At 36.1% G+C, this 19,966-nt stretch overlaps 3 protein-coding genes across 3 annotated transcripts in view; 1 reads left to right on the top strand and 2 right to left on the bottom strand.

Moving 5' to 3' along the window:
* Nucleotides 1-19,966, bottom strand: part of LOC133336064 (enhancer of split m7 protein) — a 378,459-nt gene that overhangs the window by 95,797 nt on the left and 262,696 nt on the right. The gene's annotated exons all lie outside the window — the stretch shown is intronic.
* LOC133336106 (enhancer of split M2 protein) lies at nt 6,629-7,399 on the top strand. The gene is made up of 2 exons (XM_061544403.1): nt 6,629-7,159; nt 7,229-7,399. Exons 1-2 carry the CDS (start codon nt 6,629-6,631, stop codon nt 7,397-7,399), a joined length of 702 nt encoding a protein of 233 aa, XP_061400387.1.
* LOC133336067 (enhancer of split M1 protein) lies at nt 14,568-15,223 on the bottom strand. Its single transcript, XM_061544364.1, has 3 exons — nt 15,002-15,223; nt 14,682-14,900; nt 14,568-14,617 (listed from the first exon to the last, which is right to left on the bottom strand). Exons 1-3 carry the CDS (start codon nt 15,210-15,212, stop codon nt 14,583-14,585), a joined length of 465 nt encoding a protein of 154 aa, XP_061400348.1. The 5' UTR covers nt 15,213-15,223; the 3' UTR covers nt 14,568-14,582.

The raw sequence follows: 19,966 nt of genomic DNA, 5'->3' as shown, positions 1-19,966 counted from the left end.
GAAATTGGATTTCTTATCTTCCCAAAACGACACAAAAACACACACGCACGCTCATTATGGAGCTATCCTCTCTTCTGTTGTTGTCCCAACTAATGAAGTCTTCTCGACGAAATATTATTGTCAAAATATTTGGATGAAAAATACGTTCGGATCTTAATGAGAAACCTTCACTGGATCATTCTCTCCCTCTCCGTCACTGTGTGTTCGATAAGAGAAAGCAATATGACCTGATGAAACACAAAAAACAAAAACAACCCCACGAGAACAGCTGATAAGAGTGTTAAATGCGTAAAACATGTCTTGCATCGTAATGAATGAAAGACTGACTGACTGATGGAATGCATGAATGAATGACTGAGCGAATCATAATCTACATGCATGTGTGTGTGCGCACACATTGTGTATGGTTATTTACATTTGTATTCATCATCCTTGCGTGGGAACTATACGAAAATCCTTCTTCCCACGGATGCAGAAACAACCTGCTTTCATTTGTGTTTCCATCGAAATGTATGTGAGTGTGCGCCGCTGCCTCTACCGCGATCGTTGTTGTTGTCGTTATGGCTGTTTAAGTATTTTTATTGTTATTGGAATTTTTGGTGGGGTTGGTTGGCCGTGTTCGCGCTGTGATTGTGACAGAGACACAGTGGCTCTCAGTCAAAAAATATTTGTTTAGTTTAGATTTAAACTAAGGCCAAAGGATTAGCCTGTAGGAGAGGGGTAGGCTATTCTGCATTCATAATACCGCTTGAAGACGAACAATACTTTTTCCATATATGGAAAACCGTTGTACAGTCTTTAATATCTATAGGTAAACCCCAACAGGGCTATCTATAAGTTGAAAACTCCATCACATGGAGCTTTTCTGCAGATAAAAGACCTTTGAATGGACTACTATCAGTGGAGGATCTCTAAAGGATTATCTGACCCCAACTATCTATACAAACCCAATTTTTCTTTGAAATATCTGGAGTTTATAAAATCCTACATGCGAATTTCGGAAGGGTATTCTATAATGTCCTCTCTTTGAAGAATCTGCTATCAGTAGAAGACCTATGAAGTGTCATATATTTACTGAAGATCTCTATGGGGCCTGTCTATAAAAGACATTCAACAGGCATTTTATCTACGGAAAACCCCTATAGGGACTCCTGTCAATAGAAGGCCTTTGACCTATATTAAGGATTTTACATTTGTAGATGATTTTTCATTGGAGGGACTTAGGCGCATCTGAATGGGGTTGTTTATCGACTAATACTGTTAAGTGGCTATCTGAAAAGCCTTTACCAATAGATCACCACTGGGGGATGGTCTACCCAAAGTATACCTCTAAAGAACCGACTACAGAATACCATAGTTAGACCATCGTTTCACAGAACTCTTATAAACAGTTTTTTTGTGTTTTGAGTTTATAAAAGGAAGTCCTCTGAAGGCTTCCATTTCATAGAAATCCTATAAAGAGTTTCCCATCTTCTTCTGTTCATAAAAGTCTTTTGGCGGATCATCTTTATATAGGAAATCTTTGGACGTATTCTATTGTCTGAGGGTCCGTTCATCTATAGAAGAGCTCTAAAATAACTTTGAAATGACTTCTGTAAAATTTAACACCACTGAGGGACTTTCTAGACCTCTGACGAGCCGAATATTGAACACCTCTCGATTTTTTATCATTATTAAATTATACTGACGTTGGAAGTCCTCTCTATGTCCTTTTATCTATGGAAATGGAAGTTTTGTATCCGAAGAGTCTGTATATACAAAGGTCTCTGAAGGGTCTTTATCTATAGAAGAAACGTATCAAAATCCGCCTGAAGGTCTCCCATTAACAGAAGATCTTTGGAGAACTTTCTACTTCAGGAGGGGCTTTCATCTAGCAGGGGTTTTAATTTACAGAACATCTCTGAAGGGACTATTGAAGGAGATTATCTATTCAGAATTATTCTGGAGGTTATTTAAAGTCTTTTAAGTTAAAAAATTACCTCTAAGTTCGCATACAAAAATGCTCTAAATATACATATGGATAGGCTATCTTTGGGAAATCGTATAAAAGGGGGTTTTAGGAGGTTCTCTTTTCAGAAGAGTTAAGAAATACCGGAGAGCAGAATATAGATTTTTTTCATTATTAAATTATATTGACGATATAAGATCTCTGTATGTCCTTTTACCTATGGAACACCTCTGAGGAGTCTTCCATATGGAAGGCATCTGAGTGAACTTCTATCATTAGAAAAACGCTGCAGGGTTTTTTATCTGTAAACCCAGACACGATCTTTAAAGGGTTTATACCTGAGGAGTCTCCCTTCGGAGGTTAGCTTTATATTGAAGACCTCTACAGATTTCTTTTTTATATATGAGACACCTCTAGAATCTCTTTTATAAAATTATATTGACTATAGGCCTCTGAATGTATTCTTGCCTATGGAACTGCTCTGAAGTGTGTTCTATCTATAGAAGGTCTTTGAGGGCCTCTGAATGAACTCTTATATACATAACAAACCTATCTGTAATACCTATGCAGGGATTCTATCTATAGAAAGCCTCTGAAGGGGCTTACTTCTTGAAAAGTCATCTACAGCAATTTTATATAAATACCTTGCATCTAAAAAAACTTTGAATGGTCTTCTTCGTTACTTCTTTGAGCCACTGTCCACATTCAACACTGCCTGCCACTTCTCGGACCATTGTTGCATGGCATTGTAATTTTAATTTGTGCATGAGAATGTGAGTAAATCGCTTGCTGCGGATTTTTTTTCGGGGTTGTAGTCAGTCAGTCCATCGTTTAACGCCGCCGTGTCGTTTTTGTTTTCGTACAAATCAAAACAAAAATAATCATAAAAATATATTGCGTTTTATTTCTCAGCTCTTTTTTTTTGGTTTTTCCTGCTAGGGAGGGGGAACCGCTAAACAAGTATTACTCGATTAAGGTGATCGTAATATTCCATTGCTGCGCTGCTTCGTGAACATAGGGCGGCGACAGCAGCAGCAACATCGGCTGCAGCGTCAACAACAGCTATGCCATGACCAACCAAAACACTGATTATTATTCTTTAAGGTCCGAAATTAGTTCCCACAGTTATAAACTTCCTCTTTTGGCATTTCTTTGCAGTGAACACGAAACCGGCAACAGGAACAACAAAAAACTACACCAACAACAACAGCAGCAATGCATGAAAATCTCCCCCTTTTTTTAGAAACGGAACGGGAAAAAGAATCAAAGATAGGAGGATATATTGTTTGGCAGGGCAGAATTGCGTTGTTGTTTTTTTGTGTGTTGTTGCTGTGATGGTATGTTGTACAGACACAAGTGTTTTATGGTGCACTTGCTTGTTCTTGTTGTTGTTTGTCCATTGCCAAGTGGTTGCAAAGGCACCCACCTGTTCGTTCTTTTTTTTCGAAGTTGTTGTTACTCAAATTACAGGGTGAATTTTGCCATGTTCTGTTCTCATGCTACAGTTCCTTTTGGTTGTGAAGTGTTCTCTAAAATTTCACTAATAAAAAATCAAAACAGTAACATCATCAAGGCTAAAGGTCCAGTTTCCTTCCTTGCGAATACAAACACACGCATACACACACACACTCTAATTAAGTAAAGCACAAAGGTTCTTGAGATGTTTATGGCCATCATTCAATTATTTCATCATAATTCTGGTTGGCCTCTATCATAAAACCCCCATTTTAATGGCAAATTTCATCTTAAAGCTACATCCTATCCCCACTGCTGCTCTGCTATGGCCCCTGTATTCTGATGATGATACTTTGACGTCGAGAAAAAAAATCTCATCTCTGTTAGGGTCACAGACGGGATGCTGAACATTTCCTGCAGTTATTGAAACTCTTTTTTTATGTGACGTCAGTTTATCGGGGAGTTTATTTTGGTTATTATTATGCAGTGACGTGTCAAATGAATTATGGAAGGGGTCAATTATTTTGTTAAGACCATAAACTCGTCTCATATTGGTAAATGATTTCAGGAGAAATTATAGAAGTATACCGAACTCCGTGCGAAGATCGTGGGCTCAGTCTATAGAATATCATATCTTAGCTCACCCGCTTGTAGAAAGACTTCGCTAAGGTACCTAAGGCCTTTGGGGATGTCTTTGTTGTTCCAGATGGTCTTCTATATGCATAAGACATCACAAGGGTCTATGATTAGGATAGGATATATTTGGGAAATCTTATGAAAAGGTTTTAGGAGTTTATTCAGAAGTCCTCTGTAAGGTATCTTAAGTTAAAAAAATACCCTTAAGGTAGTATACAAACGCATGTCCTGGCTTCCACTGCTTTTCAAAATACCTTAGCTTGATAAAAAGGACCTCAAGAGGAACTTCTAGCTACAAATACCCTCTGGAAGGATTCCTAGTTATAGAGTACCCCAAGAGAATTTCCAAATATATCATATATTCTATTCATAAGAAGCCTAAGAGGATTTTTATATAAGACCTCAGAACCCGAAGATATGTTATCTACAGAACACATCTTAGGACCGTCTCTCTATAGAATACCTCAGGACCCGAAAAACATCCATGTATAGAAAAAAGCTAGAGGGCCTATAGAAAAATTTAAAATGGTCTTTCTGGGTTTGTTTCATTTTTAGAAGATCTTCTAATCTGGCTAAGATGTGCGGTGGGTCATATATAAATGACAAAGCTCTTAGGATCACCAGCTTGTAGAATACCTCACGACCCGAGGAATGTTATCTGCAGAATATATCTAGGATCATCTCTCTATAAAAGAATTCAGGTGCAGAGGACCATTCATGTATAAAAGAAATCTACGGGGGCAATAGAAACATTTAAAAGGTTCTTTATGGGTTTCTTTCATTTTTAGAAGATCTACTTAATCTGCCTAAGATCTGCGGTGGATCTTATATCAGTAGCAGAGCTCTTAGGATCACTTACTTATACAAGATCATTAAAAAAATTCTAAAGATTTATATCAGGCGTTCTGGAGATTTTCTGCATATCGATCATATTCTGAATGTTTGTTTATTTTTATGTTAAGATAATATCGTAAGATTCCTAGAGGTCTATAAGAGATCTCCGGCCTACAGACGACTTATGGACGGCATTCTTGAGTCGGTCTTGTGATCGAGGACGCCTTTCCGTCTTCAGTATATGGACAATCTTATATATGTACAATCAGAGCTCGTGGGATCTGTCTATCGATCATATTCTAATGTTTTTATGTTAAGATACTTTCAGAAAATTCCTGGTGGTCTATAAGAGATCTCCGGCCTATCGACGACTTATGGACTGCATTCTTGAGTCGGTCTTGTGGTCGAAGAAGCCTTTCTGTCTTCTGTATATGAACGAAATCTTTAAACTTTTGGTTTATATAAGAACCTCAGCAAAATCAGAAGATGGCCTACCTTCTCGAGACCCTATGCCAGCATAGTACCCCCAGGATGCTTCCTATAACTTCGAAAGGTCCGATATTTTCACACTGTATTTTATCTGAAGAAAAATCCCTGCTAAAAGTACGTGCCAGAGTGTGCCGAATCTTTCGAAGATCGCCTTTGAAAAATCATTAACACTAAATAACCACGTTCCGATCTTCTCTTTTATCTCGACCTCTCATTACGACCCCTTGCCTTTGGGCTACCACGCTACTGACTCTGATTGGTAAACACACATATTACTGTTTTTTTCACAACATTTTGTCAGAACACGGTAAAGGTAAGGTTAACGAAATAGCTACAACAACAACAGCAGCAGCCACATAGCCCCGAAGAAAAGAAGAAGAAACTGACTGAAGAAAAAATTAAAACTGTTTCCCACACTTTTTTGGGACTAACTCATGGACAGACGGACCCTAAAGACATGCAGACAACAACAACAATAGCAACGCCGATCGACGAACACCGGTGGAAGTATGAAAGAGAGTTTCATGGGATATTTTTTCCCATCGTTTTGCTGTTAATCTGTTGTTGGTCGGTCGGTCGGATGGTTGCTTGTGGAACGATGACAGCCATCGATGTGTGTGCTACCTGCATTCTGCTGGCGTTGTTGTTGCTGCTTGGCTTGGCACGGTTGCACAGGCAATGTGCTTCTTGGTTGTTGTTGTTGCCCTTACAGGTTATTTGAGGCGACTCTTAAGCCAAAAACCATGGGAAATGTACACATCACCTAGCAGCGAACCAAGCGATCGGCCGGCCGGTCGGCCATCCATCCAAGTGGCAATGGATTGTTGATGGTCGTAGTGGTGGTGGTAGTGATTCCTGTTAGAATGTGCATGCCATTGATGATGGGAAGTGAGTGCAGTTTCTTTCTCACAGTGTGCAGGGCCATCAGCAGCACCACCACTACTTCTGCTCATGGGTACGTGTCCGTTTCTTTGGCGAGTGAGTGTGCATGGCTGTGTTCGTGTGTGTGTGCGAGTTAAGACGATCTTTCTGCTGTTGGTTGGTTGGTATTTTTTGATCGACACAGGTCGTCATATAAAATTAAGTGTGCTCACCAAAGCAGCATCAGTTCATCGTTAACTTTCACAGCGTCAACATCGCTCACCCAAAGAAAAAAAAAAAAAAAATAAACACGAATAAAAAAGAAATTACAATTTCTCTATTAAAGAATACGGAAACGAAGAACTTTAAAAAAATTAGAAAGTTAGAAACAGAACACAACCAATCATGTATACCGACACAAAAAATTTGGCAAACCTTTGCATCAATCAATCAAATTCCGCCATGAAAATGTCAAACCACCAACAACAGCAACAAATGTTGCTGCAACAACAACAAAGTGATAAATTCAAATTGAAGAAAATGTGGAAGCCCATCCTACGCCTGATGGCCCTGAAATCTGCAAACTCAGCCGCCAAGAGCAATCGTTCCATACCAAATAATGTGAATCTGAACAATGCCCAGATCTGCCACAGCACACCCAAGGATTTATTATTCGGTGCCGAGCAGAGACTACAAGAAGTTGCTGAACAAAAAATGCCCGAATTGCGTTTGCCGGAAACGGAAGTAAAAGAAATCAGCCCCCTTACCAGCACCTCCTCCGCCACCACCCACAAAGTCAGCAGCAAGGATACCCAAGAATTCATTAGCCGAGTTAGTGTGGAGAAAACCCCCCTAAATACCTGCAGCAGCGATTGTGTCTATGGTCGCAACTGTCAACATTCGCAATATCACCAAATGCAACAATTGTCTACCTCAGTCAACATCAACATCTCCCCCTCAGCCACCACCACCACCCCATCCAGCCAACATCAACAACAACAACAGAACCTCCTGCTCGATGAAGATTTCAATTTCATCAATGCCGAAGATGGTTGCTTTGTTTGGTCCGATAGCTCCAGCAGCAGCGGCAGCAACAGCGAAATCGATGAACAGCTGTTGCGCAATTGGTATTGGCAAAATTCCTGGCAATTTGCCGAAAATGCAACCATGTGTTAAGAACATTCAACAGAGCTGCATTTGCCAACAAAAATGCAACCTTGTGTTGAAATCCTGAATTCCTGCAGAGCGTTGCCAAAATTCTAGAATTAAATTTTAGTTTTAATTTACCTTTTTTTACATAGAGAGGATCTCAAACTGTTAAATATTTTTTATTAGAGAAAAAACCCATTTTTTACTACATTAGTAAAATTAAAACTTAGATTTTTTTGTGTAGATTTGTAATTGTTATAGCTAGTTTAGTTTATTTTATTTTTATAACTTGTAAAATATGCAATATTTAAATATTTTTTGTGATAATGTTATCTAATTTGAGAGTGAGAATAATTGTAAACAAACAAACAACAATAACAGAAGACAACAAACCCAGTGCAAAACAAAAGAGAAGAAGAAAATTACGGAGAAGAAGAATAAAAAATAATTAGAAAATATTCTAATTTTTTTAAACATACATTTTTACTGATCTTTTTACTATGTGGGAGGGGAATTTGGGGGAACAATAATTTTTAGAAGTCTCCTGAAGATGTGAGAAATTCCATAAATATAACGGTCTCATATAAACATTTCTTATACGGACCTTGACGATTCCTTCAATATAGCAGAACTTCGGAACACCTCTAAAAGGTCTCCCATGACTGGGATTATTTGCTTTTTATATAGATAATTTGTTAATAGCTATGCGTCATTTGAGAGGCCTTCTACAAAGGAGTGATTGAAAAAAGTTGTACATACGAAGTCTCTTAATAGAATACGACGTGTAAGGGGGGTCTTTAAAAAAGTAATAACTTCAAAGGACTTCTATAAAGTAAGGTACGCATTTAGAAGGTTGTTTCATCATTAAAAGTTTATTTCATATGTGAAACGAATTTGAGTCTATAGAAGACTGTTTGAAATATTTCTGGATATCTTTCTTAGACATTCTCTATAAAATAATCTCGAAAGATTTTTGGAGGTATATACGAAATCTCCTGTCTATAGGTAACCTTCTTAAAGTATTCCGCTTATTGAAAAGTGTAAATACAAATTCCGAAGACTTTCATTGGAGTTCTCCATACCTATGAAGACCTCATTTCGCATCAGAGTAAATTTTTCTTACCTATAAGAACCTCATAAGTTTTCCTTTTCACTCAATAGAACTTCTACTTAACTAAACGGAACTTTGGGCAAGACGATAGGAGTTCTTTGTTTTACGGACCTCTGTAAAGCACATATATCTATAGGAACCTGTTCTTACCTATCAGGTCTACTCCATACATATAAAGGCCTTCATACCTATATAAACCCCTATTGATCTATTCTTTATCAATAACGGCTTTAACAAATATTTTCTTTAACTAAACGGAACTTTACAGATATCCTCCTAACTCAATCGAATCTATTCATTTATTTTTATATTATACGCAGGAATTCTCCTTCATTTTAGGACCTATATAGTGATCACACATACCTACAGAAGTCTGTACGAAAGTTCTTGTTACTTATAAGGACCCGGTTAAAAGTAACAGAAATAAACCTCTACAGAGCTCATCCTATCTTAATGGAACTTCTTTAAATCTATTTCTTAATTATACAGACTTCAGAAGGCATACTCATTAATTTTACGAACTTCTATAGTGCTCATACATACCTTTAGAGGACTGTATGTGAATTCTTCTTACCTATACGGACCTCTTTAAGCTTAGTGGATATCTCCTTTTTATATGATAATCGCAGAATAATTCTGGAGGTTTTTTGGAACCATGTGCCCATACATGACCTTCGAGTATATTCGCAAATATATTTTTAATTGATATTCAGGAGTAATGTTTACCTTCAGATAAGCATTGATGTGTAGAAGACCCTCAGTGGACTTAGAAATATATATTTGCCAGCTCATATTCTGAAAACACAATACCTTATTATTAAGAGATACTATTTTAACAGATCTTTCATACTTTTAAAGATAATCCATACATTGAAGATCCTTGTGAAGTCAGGTTTTAATACAAGAGCTATGACCCTAAAAATTGTTACCAATGCTTGTTAAGGTTTGTAACTTGGCACATATATATTTGAAGATTTAAAAAGGAAGAAAAATAATTTACAAAAAATTGTTGTTGTTGTTTTTTGGGTGCAAAGAAAAGTCCACATTTTCGATGGCGGGCATGATAACTCCTCACTGGAACATCGGAATCCGAAAATTCCAACTGTGTTAGAAAGAGGACATGTCTGGCTCTCGTATGAACTAGGATTATTGACTTCGCTCTAAAATTAACAAAATGGTGGACCTTTGAAAAAATTTTTTTGGAAAATCGCCGATTTTTTACCAAAAACCATGTTAAAAAATAAGGAAGATCTTCACCGATTGGCTTTATCCTAGTTCATACGAGAGCTATACACTTTCAGAGAAACGCTGCAAAATTTGGAACCGATTGGATTATTGGTTTTTGAGTTATCGTGCCCGCCATTCACAAAAAAATGTTTAGAGTAAAACGCGTTTAAAGTTTGAGAAGCCCTTTAGCCGTCACTTAATGTTGATACAATAAATCGGATATATCTTCAAGACTTCTTGAGATTTTCACTTGAAATTTTGTAGAGACATTCCTTAATCAGTGTAGATTCGAATTATATCAACAAAAATTTTGACACCGAGAATGGGGGGGGGGGGGGGGGGGGGTCATTTATTTTGTGCTAGGGCTTCTCACTGACTTTATTAAAAGAATTTCAAAGAAGGAGATGGTACTGTGTTCATAAGCATGTCTCCAAGGGCAAAGTTTCTTGCAGTTCTATTCTTAACGGTTTCTTGTGGTGTTTTCCTACGAACGTTGTTAAATTTCCTTAAAATATCTTATGTTGCCCTTTATTTGAATATCCAGCTATTACAAGGTTAAATCTTCTATTGACATGCCCTTTAATGTTGTCACACTCTCTTGCTAACAAATGCAAATAACCTCTATTAGTTTTGCATGACATTTCTTTTCTTAAATTTCGCTCAAAGTTTGCTTTCAAAATAGCAAAAATTGATATCTCAGCACAGACACAATTGGTCCTTTAAACAAATAAAAACAACAAAATCATTCATCTGTGCCTAACTGTATTTGAGCCATAGAAGAAGAAGCGAAGGATGTGCTGCAGGTATTTCTTTTTGTACAACAACCAAAACACACAGTTGTTTCCCATTGGAAATCATTCCTTTAAAATGCATCTGTCTTTGCTCGCAGAGAGTGTGGGAATTTTTTCCTACTTTTTTTGGTAACCGAAGAATAACAGCATCTCAATGCCATAAAATTGAGATTACTTTAGTTGCTGGTGTATCTGTTGTTGTTGTTGTTTTTGTTGTTTGTTTCCTTCAGCGCAATGTGTAAAAAAGGATGCCTAAGAGATGCAGGATCATGGGAAAATAGTTCGTTCGATCGTTTGGTCTTTTGGTTTCTTTGTTTATCTTCGGTAGACAGACAGACAAAACTAATAAAACTAGGCGTCGTGGAATGTTCTCCTACAACGTTCCCACGCATATTACTCCAAATGTTGTTCGGGCACGTGGGAAAATTGTGTTCACCTCAGCACTTATCATGACCTAAGGATCAAGAGAGGTCATTGTAATAATAATTTTATTGCTTTGGTTTTTGTTTTTATTTTTTGCCGTTAATATGAAAACACCTTAAATGAGAATTGAGGACTCTTTTGAGTGTTATTGGCTGTCTTCAAGTGAAAGGACAACGCCTACTGTTTTGTGGTTATTTGGCTGGCTTGTGTAGTGGACTCGTTCCTCAAGTGTGCTAAGCTCGAGTTGGACATGGCTACACGTGTACTTCACTTTTTTTTTGATACTTTCGCATGACAAAACTGGCCAATGCCAAACTCGAGCGAAGATCAATGGGTTGTACATAAGGTCATGAAGGTCATTCAGGACATATATTCTCGGGTTAGTAATTATAAATCAGCGAATGTTAAATAACTTTTGGAAGTAACTCATTCTGTGTCAAAGTTCTATGTTAATGGCAACTTTCAAAAATGTTGCAGTTGCCAAATTTATACAAATTTAGTGAAGGTGTTCAGAATCTAAAATAACCCTTAGGGGGTAGGTAGAATATTTACCATTAAAAAAATTGTGTCGTTGTTGATTTTTTTAAGCATTCTGCAGCAATATTTACACTCTTTTCCATGCGCTGAAACCAAATTGTCGTTGTACTTTTTCCACTCCGATTAAGACACCTTCAAAACTTTTTTAACACTCCAACAGTATCTTCGGACGAAAATTGTGTACCACACATTTCTGATGTGCAGAAATAAAAAGGGGTTATTGGAGTCAAGTCAGACGCCCGCTGTTTCGGGTTATGCATTTGTCACAAGTGATGACCGCCTTTTTAAAATTGCTTTGCTTTTTTGAGCTATTTGGCAGATTTTAGGCATCAATTATCTCCAAAATTGGCTTTGGTTTTATATTTTAGAAATTCTCTACCATTCTCTCTTACCACCAATGTGCTACAAAATCGAGGTCATGATCTGGGAAGTGGAAGATTCCCATTGGGGATGAAAGAGCTTGGTGAGTATATGAAACCATCAAAATGGTGGACCTTTGAAAAAATTTTTTTGGAAAATCGCCGATTTTTTACCAAAAACCATCCTAGTTCATACGAGAGCTATACACTTTCAGAGAAACGCTGCAAAATTTGGAACCGATTGGATTATTGGTTTTTGAGTTATCGTGCCCGCCATTCACAAAAAAATGTTTAGAGTAAAACGCGTTTAAAGTTTGAGAAGCCCTTTAGCCGTCACTTAATGTTGATACAATAAATCGGATATATCTTCAAGACTTCTTGAGATTTTCACTTGAAATTTTGTAGAGACATTCCTTAATCAGTGTAGATTCGAATTATATCAACAAAAATTTTGACACCGAGAATGGGGGGGGTCCCCTTAAACAAGATTTTCAAGGACTTTTTTAAATATATTTTTAAGCTCTGTCCGGATTTTAAGCGTGGTTTATAAAAGAATATATATATATATATATATATATATATTATTATTTTTTTTTTTAAGACTATTTTCAAGGGCAATTCGGGCTTTAAGTGTGAAATTTTTATAGAATATTTTTTAAGGTCGGGTAAAATTTTATCGATTTTTTAAGTTTATTCAATCAAAAGTGCTGAATCAGAAGGAATAAATTCACCATAGGTGAATGTTCGGAGACATGGCTTGATCATTCTTTGATGGCTACCCTATTATACTTCATGATATAGCTTCATATCTTCATGTGTAGCTGTAGTATGTATATTTTGAGATTATATTCCTTCTGTAGAACATATAAAATATCTATAAATCCAATACCAGGCAAACGGACTATCCGATTCGAACCAAACTGTACACAACCTATTATTTTTGCCAGGGCAATATCACGTCCTAAAATGAATGGGTACAATTTATAAATCCAGTATCAGGCAAACGGAATATCCGATTTGAACTAAACTTGTAGAACCTATTACTTTTACCAAGCCTATTTCAAGCCATAACTTAATCAATATCGGCCCACGTTTTAGTGCAGTTATAATGATAACGATACCCACAATTTTCGTTTTTTGAGGATTTCAGATACGTTTTTCAAAAGAATTGACTATTTTTATATATTTTTGGTTCTTATGGGGTTGTAAAATGTTCTTACTAAATATTAGTCCCTGGTTGTTATTCGATATTTTGTGGATTCTACCAAAAATGTTAAATGTCCGTAGATCTTTTTGTATAGCCCCCATCTAAAGATCGAGCTTCATTACGGGTCGGCATACCGAAGTGTCCCTATGAAATGATTGATTATGACATTCTTGGACCTTGGTTAGTAAACAAAAATATAAGACCATGTTCCTACTTAGGTCACATATGAAGGTTACTCGCCATTTTCAGGATGTTCAACGTCTCAGTCCAATTTTCAAAACTGAGTTTCTCTGGTTTTGTATTTCTTGTGTCCTTTCCATATAAAAATTCCTATCGATTTTAGGTATTTTGAATATCCGCCTTATTATGGTAGGTATTTAAATTTAAGGCCTGAGAATTTAACAGCTTTTTTACATATTTTCAGTGTTATCTCTCTGTTTTTTAAACTAATCGGTAGATAAGCTACTGCAAGGCGTAGACTTTTAAGAAATATTTTTGAGGAGCGACATCAAGTAGTGGATTTTTTAAGGACATTTATTGAGGAGCGACATCAAGTAGTGGATTTTTAAGGACATTTATTGAGGAGCAATATCAAGGCGTGGATTTTTTAAGGATATTTATTGAGGAGCTATATTAAGGCGTGGATTTTTTTAAGGATATTTATTGACGAGCTATATCAAGGCGTGGATTTTTTTAAGGATATTTATTGAGGAGCTATATCAAGGCGTGGATTTTTTTAAGGATATTTATTGAGGAGCTATATCAAGGCGTGGATATATTTGAGGAGCTATATCAAGGCGTGGATTTTTTTAAGGATATTTATTGAGGAGCTATATCAAGGCGTGGATATATTTGAGGAGCTATATCAAGGCGTGGATTTTTTTAAGGATATTTATTGAGGAGCTATATCAAGGCGGGGATATATTTGAGGAGCTATATCAAGGCGTGGATTTTTTTAAGGATATTTATTGAGGAGCTATATCAAGGCGTGGATATATTTGAGGAGCTATATCAAGACGTGGATTTTTTTAAGGATATTTATTGAGGAGGTATATCAAGGCGTGGATATATTTGAGGAGCTATATGAGGGCGTGGATATATCTTTTAAAATACTTTATTTCACGGCGTTGAATGTCTAAGAGCCTTCTGTTGTCTATTCTACCATCGAAGGCATTCCATTATATATGTAGAATATACTGGATCTATAGAAGATCCGAAGTTCTATTTATTATTGCATATAGAAAAAAGTCATGATGGACTGTCATGTTTGTAGAATACCTGGGGATTTATAGAAGACCTCGAGGTCGTTACAGGGTATTCGCGTATCCACAACTCTAACTTATGAAGCCGCTTAGTTTGTTCTAAACTCCTGGTAATAAATTTCATATTTATACTTTTTTATATTAAAGCTGTCTACAGCCGATAAAGCTAGGTGTGCAATATGTTCACCGTTTCAGACCATTGAAATTTAATTAAAATCCGTAGTTATTTTTTTACCAATGTCAATGGTTATTATTAATTTTTTTAATTTCTCCTGTATAAATCCAAATTTTATTTAACAGCTTCCAGCTTGAAGAACTTTGAAGGTATCTGCAAATAGCAAAAATGGGATGTTAAAACATTATCTTCTCCAACTACTATCACAACTACTTACTTTCAGTACCCAAAGCACAATTGATGTTCTCCATCAGACATTCATTGCTGGCCAAGGCACGATATTTGCCATTGGAAATGCACACCGGTTGATAGATCATGGCGCAGGGTTTCAAACACTTCGAAGTGGTCAAATCCAAATTGTTCAGTTTTACAAATAGGTTTTCCATAGAATCCACGAATTCGGTGCTGCACCAGTCCATGGAAGTGGCAGTATAGGCTAAATTTTCGAAACAAAAAAATATATATTAATTTTTATTCAATTTGTAAAAATATATATTAATTTGTATTCAATTTGTAGGTTGTATAGGACAAACTTACGTTGCATGGAATTCCTCACTTGACGACAATTGCTAGCCTTCAATTCACATTCATTGCTGAATTCCTTGTAGATTTTGCCATTGGAAGCACAGAGTGGAGCATACAAGGCCGGACAGATTTGTGGGCAATCAAGTTCATCTGTAGGATTGGCATTCAGTGAGACCAACAAGGCACTCAACACCGTCAGGGTTATTAGGGATTTGGTAAACATTTTGTGTTTTGATTTTTCTAGAATTTTTCTTTTGATGTAGTTAATTTGGAACTTCTCACTCGTGAACTTTATTCTTGTAGTTTATAATAAATACTGGCAGTTGTTTTTATACTTTTTTCTACCAACTACCTGTCGGAGCGGAGCTGGGGAAATTCTTATCACATTTGTTGTTTTGGAAGCCCTTATCATTGTTGTTGGTGTGATAAGATTTGGGGTTTGTATGCCACCGCCGATAACATTATTTTTGTTTTCCCAACAAATCGATACAATTGATTTGTTTTGATTGCCTTTAGATTGATATGTTCAGACCTAATGTTTTGTTATTTTGGAAAGATTGTTTACCATCATTTATAGTTGCTAATTTGAAAATGTTGTAATTTGCGATACATTGAAATTATAATTACACGAAGCCATCAAAAATGTAAACAAATTAATATTTGGTGGTAGGCATTATGGCAAATGGAGTACCCTACACTGTAGTATTTGAGCTTTAAGAAATATTCCTTAAAATAACCATGCATTTGACTTTGTTATACCTTGAAACGTGTCCTTAAAAGTATGCGTATCCCAAATCATAAAAAATATTTTAAAATTTCTCTTTAATGAAATCATGTCGTTTACTTCTATAAAAATCTAAACCATGTTAACTTGAAATTTATTCTTAAAATCAATTAAATCAATGCTAAATGATAACACCATAGAGAAAAAGTACTCTTAAAAAAGCAAAGGTTAAAACATTCATAAAATTCATAATTGCCCCGCCTTTTTAGGTTACCTCCCGACGTAAACTTTCAAAACGCCGATACACATGTCTTCTTTTTTTAGCCCCTCTTTCATAATCTGTTGGAATTTCCCGGTAATTATCAAAAAAATTCAAATTTGTCGCACAGTGTAATATTTCATGTAGATATGCATTAGAATTTTTGATTTATGACCAATGACGTGTCCAATACCTTCCACCGAATAAATATATTGCTAATGCAAAAAATGTGATTAAAAATAAATACAATAACTTGCTTAGAGGAAACATGCATAGGTGTATATGGATTAAATAAATTTATAAAGTTAGACTAAAATATTTTTTAATCCGTTATAATTTTTTTAATATTTACAGAGTGGGAACAATTTCAAGTCCAAGGTCCAAACAGAATGACTAACTTCAACACGATTAAATATATAGAACATAAAGAGATTAAAATAAATAAATGCAAATAAAATGATGATAACCGGAGAACACCGGCTAGTAGTCCAAACTCTCAGAAAAAGGAATACAATCAACGATTAGCAACAACTTTGATGAATTTGCATTTAAAGTTATAAATTCCGATGTTCGTATAGTTCCTGAAAGGTCTTTATTGGTTGAATTTTACCACGCTTCTTCATAATGTGCGGTATCCCCCATTTTCTACCAGATAGTTTGACATTTAAAGGTTTTAACTGGATGTCAGAAAATCTTAAAAATTAACCTCAGCTAACCTCCATTTAAAAAAACTTGATCGATGTTAGGTACTTCGAATATCCACCTGGTGATCATGCAAACCGCGTTATTATTTTGTGTAAAAAATCAACGTACAACAAAAACTGCATAGGATTCCCCAAAATGTATATGTTTTTATCAGTTGACCATCTGTCAGATTTAATGTAGGTTTAGTAAAAATATTCCGATGTGCAATTTAGGCATTAAATCGAATTCTCCATTCAATTTATAAATTTTAAAAATGGTGAACCTTTGTGTGAGTTGTCAGAAGGATTAGACCGATGGGTAGCATTTGCGGTCTTTTCTTTTTTCCTGTCACAATGTTTGGACCAAGTCGGTTACTTTCTTCGTGATACTTACGAATGGACATACATTTGTAAATTGTCTGAATCGGATTTCATCCAAAGACACTTGGGGTCTAGATTTGCAGTGTGTATGTCCTTATTAAGTTATACTTTCTTACGTGTCAAGACAAAATTTAAAGAAGTCCTTCAGCAGTTCTATGGATTGATTATCTCCTACGAATTTTATATAGACATAAGACCCACCTACAGGTCTACAAAGGTCTTCTTTGGACAAAACCTCCTATTCAGGTTTTCTATAAACCTCTCGCAGGTTATCTACAGGTCACTACAGTACTTCTGGGAACAAAAGCTTCTCTCCATATTTTCAATCATCAATATAGACATATATATAGACAAAAAACCTCCTACGAACCCTCCAAAGATCTTCTTTGGACAAAAATCCTCTTCATGTCTTCTATGAACCTCTTGAAAGTTATCTTTAAGTCCCTGCAGTACTTTTGGGAACAGAAGCTTTCTTCCATATTTTGCTGGTCTTCTACACATTTGCAGATAGACTTCAAATTGTCTGTAACACTTTTGGTCAAAAGGTCTAAATTTCCAGTGTATATACCTTATACAGGACTTCTATGGACTGAAAAGCTTCTATGACCTGAAATCCTTCTACAGGCATTCTATGAACAGAATACCGTCTACGAGTCGTATAGAGACACAAAACATTCTACAGGACTTCTGTAGAAAAAATACCTTTAAAATGTCTTCTTTGGACAAAAAACCTTCTACGGTCTTCTATAGATCTACTACGGGACTTCTGGGAATGGTAGTTTTTTTATATTTTTAAGTGACAAAAAGTCATTTGCAGGTGTTGTCTACAAAATAAGTCGTATTCTATAGATATAACTTATACTTCTTCTTATAAGACTTTTAATGGCAGAGTTTCTCCTCTATATCTTTTATGGATAGAAGATCTTTTGGGTTTAAATTTCCCATTTATATACCCTAATTAATAATACTTTTTAAGGCGATTTGTACAGAGGCTATTCGAAAACATTCTTAGTGGTCTAGTAAGCCAAGTTAGAAGTGGTAGAACAAAATATTATAGTTGTCTATCTTGAGTTACAAAAAGGGAGGTTAGAGTCCAGGAAGATTACTTTATTATAGTTCAGATGATTTTGTTGTAATTCAGATTGATTCCTCGATAATAATTTTATGGACGATTTCAGAGATGCTTAGTAATATAAATTTCCAAACCCTAAACACGACTTCTTACTCTGGGGGAAATTTTAAATATTTATTAGAGATAAATCCACAGTTATTCGAAATAATAATTTTCTACGAACCTAGAAATATTTCAAATTTTACGATTCTAGTAATTTCTGTTTTTAATGTTCTCTGCTGTATAAATTGCATTTATTGCGAAATATTTTTTCATTACTCAGTTCCGTGACTCCATGTCATCAGAATATTTGATGGGGAACAACTTCACATTGATTGAGACGCGGATATTCGACATGTTATTGATAACTTCGATGAGTCATTGACAGACAGTGGAGCCATTAAAATAATTGCTTGATGTTTGACATCGCATAAATAATAATATGCGTAGTTTGTTATTATTTCTTCTTTCTTTTTTGATATTGCGTCTTTTGGCTCGTCTTCTTCTTTTCGATGTCACTTTAATTTTGGAATTCCCCTCAAGATCTTTGGGAACATCAATGAACGATGTTGTGTGCCGTTGATAGTAAAGTTCTGATAATGTCGCAGACAAACATCAAACGTTGGCTGCTAAATATATGTATGTTTATGTGGCTCACTCGCTGCTCATAAAAAAATTAAAACGAAGTATCAAAACAATCACTCAAGGTGACCTTAATTGTTGGCTTGTTGCTGTTTACCGTTTGTTTTTTATTTACATTTTTGGCGGAGTCTTCAAAAATCCCATAACTACACAATGTACTAGAAGTACGAGTACGCACGTGTTGCAATAAACAACTAGTAGCCGCTTCATAAGAGTACCGCTAGTGAAATTTCCAAATCCGTTAAAGTGATCATCAATGATGATGATGGTGACGACGATCAGCGTTCATCACTCAAGGCCCTTCCAAACATTGTCGCAAACGTCGCATGACATTCAACATCATTGCCGTTTTGTGGGCATGCGCCCCCTCCCTCCTCCCAAGCAATCCAAAAGAAAGAAAAGAGAAAGAAAGAAAAACAAAAACATTACCTTAACGTTTTTGGCATACCAATGAGCCTCAAGAAGTAGTATTCGGTATTCCACTTAGGCTGGGTGTGTCAAACGGTCGTAAGCAAAACCCTCCTCCTCCTCCCCAAAACTCACTCCAACACTTCGGCTTGGTTCGTTCCAAAGACATACTTGTCGAAAGTGTGGGAAAGTAAGAACCTGAAAGAAAAATAAAAACTATAACCCATGACAAGGCCATAAATTCCTTGGTGTGTGACTGGCTGGCGATCGTTTGTTGATGTTCATGCTGATCATGCTGCTGCTGCTGTTGATGATTGACTAAGCAATGGACATACATACGTACGTACATGCTAACAAAACAATTGTACATACATATGTATGCATAATTGCTGGTGTATAGGAAAGAATAAAAAGAAATTACTTCACTTAAATTGCCACTTAAGTGGCCACTCATGGCCTGCGCGGATTGTCAACACAACCAACAACAACAACAAAAATACTACCAAGTAGCAAGTGGGTCCGGGATTGTGCGTTCTTCGGCTGCCTTGACTGCCTTAAGGCTGATCCGTTGGTCATTTGATATGCCTGACACATCCACGAAGGCCGTCGCCGTAACACCAAGCAACTACTATCACCACCACCAACTCTGCTGCGACCATAAGGTTTGCGTATGGCCTTATAACTATGCGGCCATCTATATATACTTTTTTGTACTTCTTTTCTTCTTCTTGTTTAATTTTCAAATCAGAATTAAGAATTATTAATTTTA

The sequence above is a fragment of the Musca vetustissima genome, unplaced genomic scaffold (genome assembly GCF_032173495.1).
Source record: "Musca vetustissima isolate MV318-11 ecotype Yass unplaced genomic scaffold, APGP_CSIRO_Mvet_v1 utg744, whole genome shotgun sequence".
Lineage (NCBI taxonomy): Eukaryota > Metazoa > Arthropoda > Insecta > Diptera > Muscidae > Musca > Musca vetustissima.
Note: the sequence above shows the minus strand (reverse complement) of the source record. Positions and strands in the feature narration are given on the sequence as shown.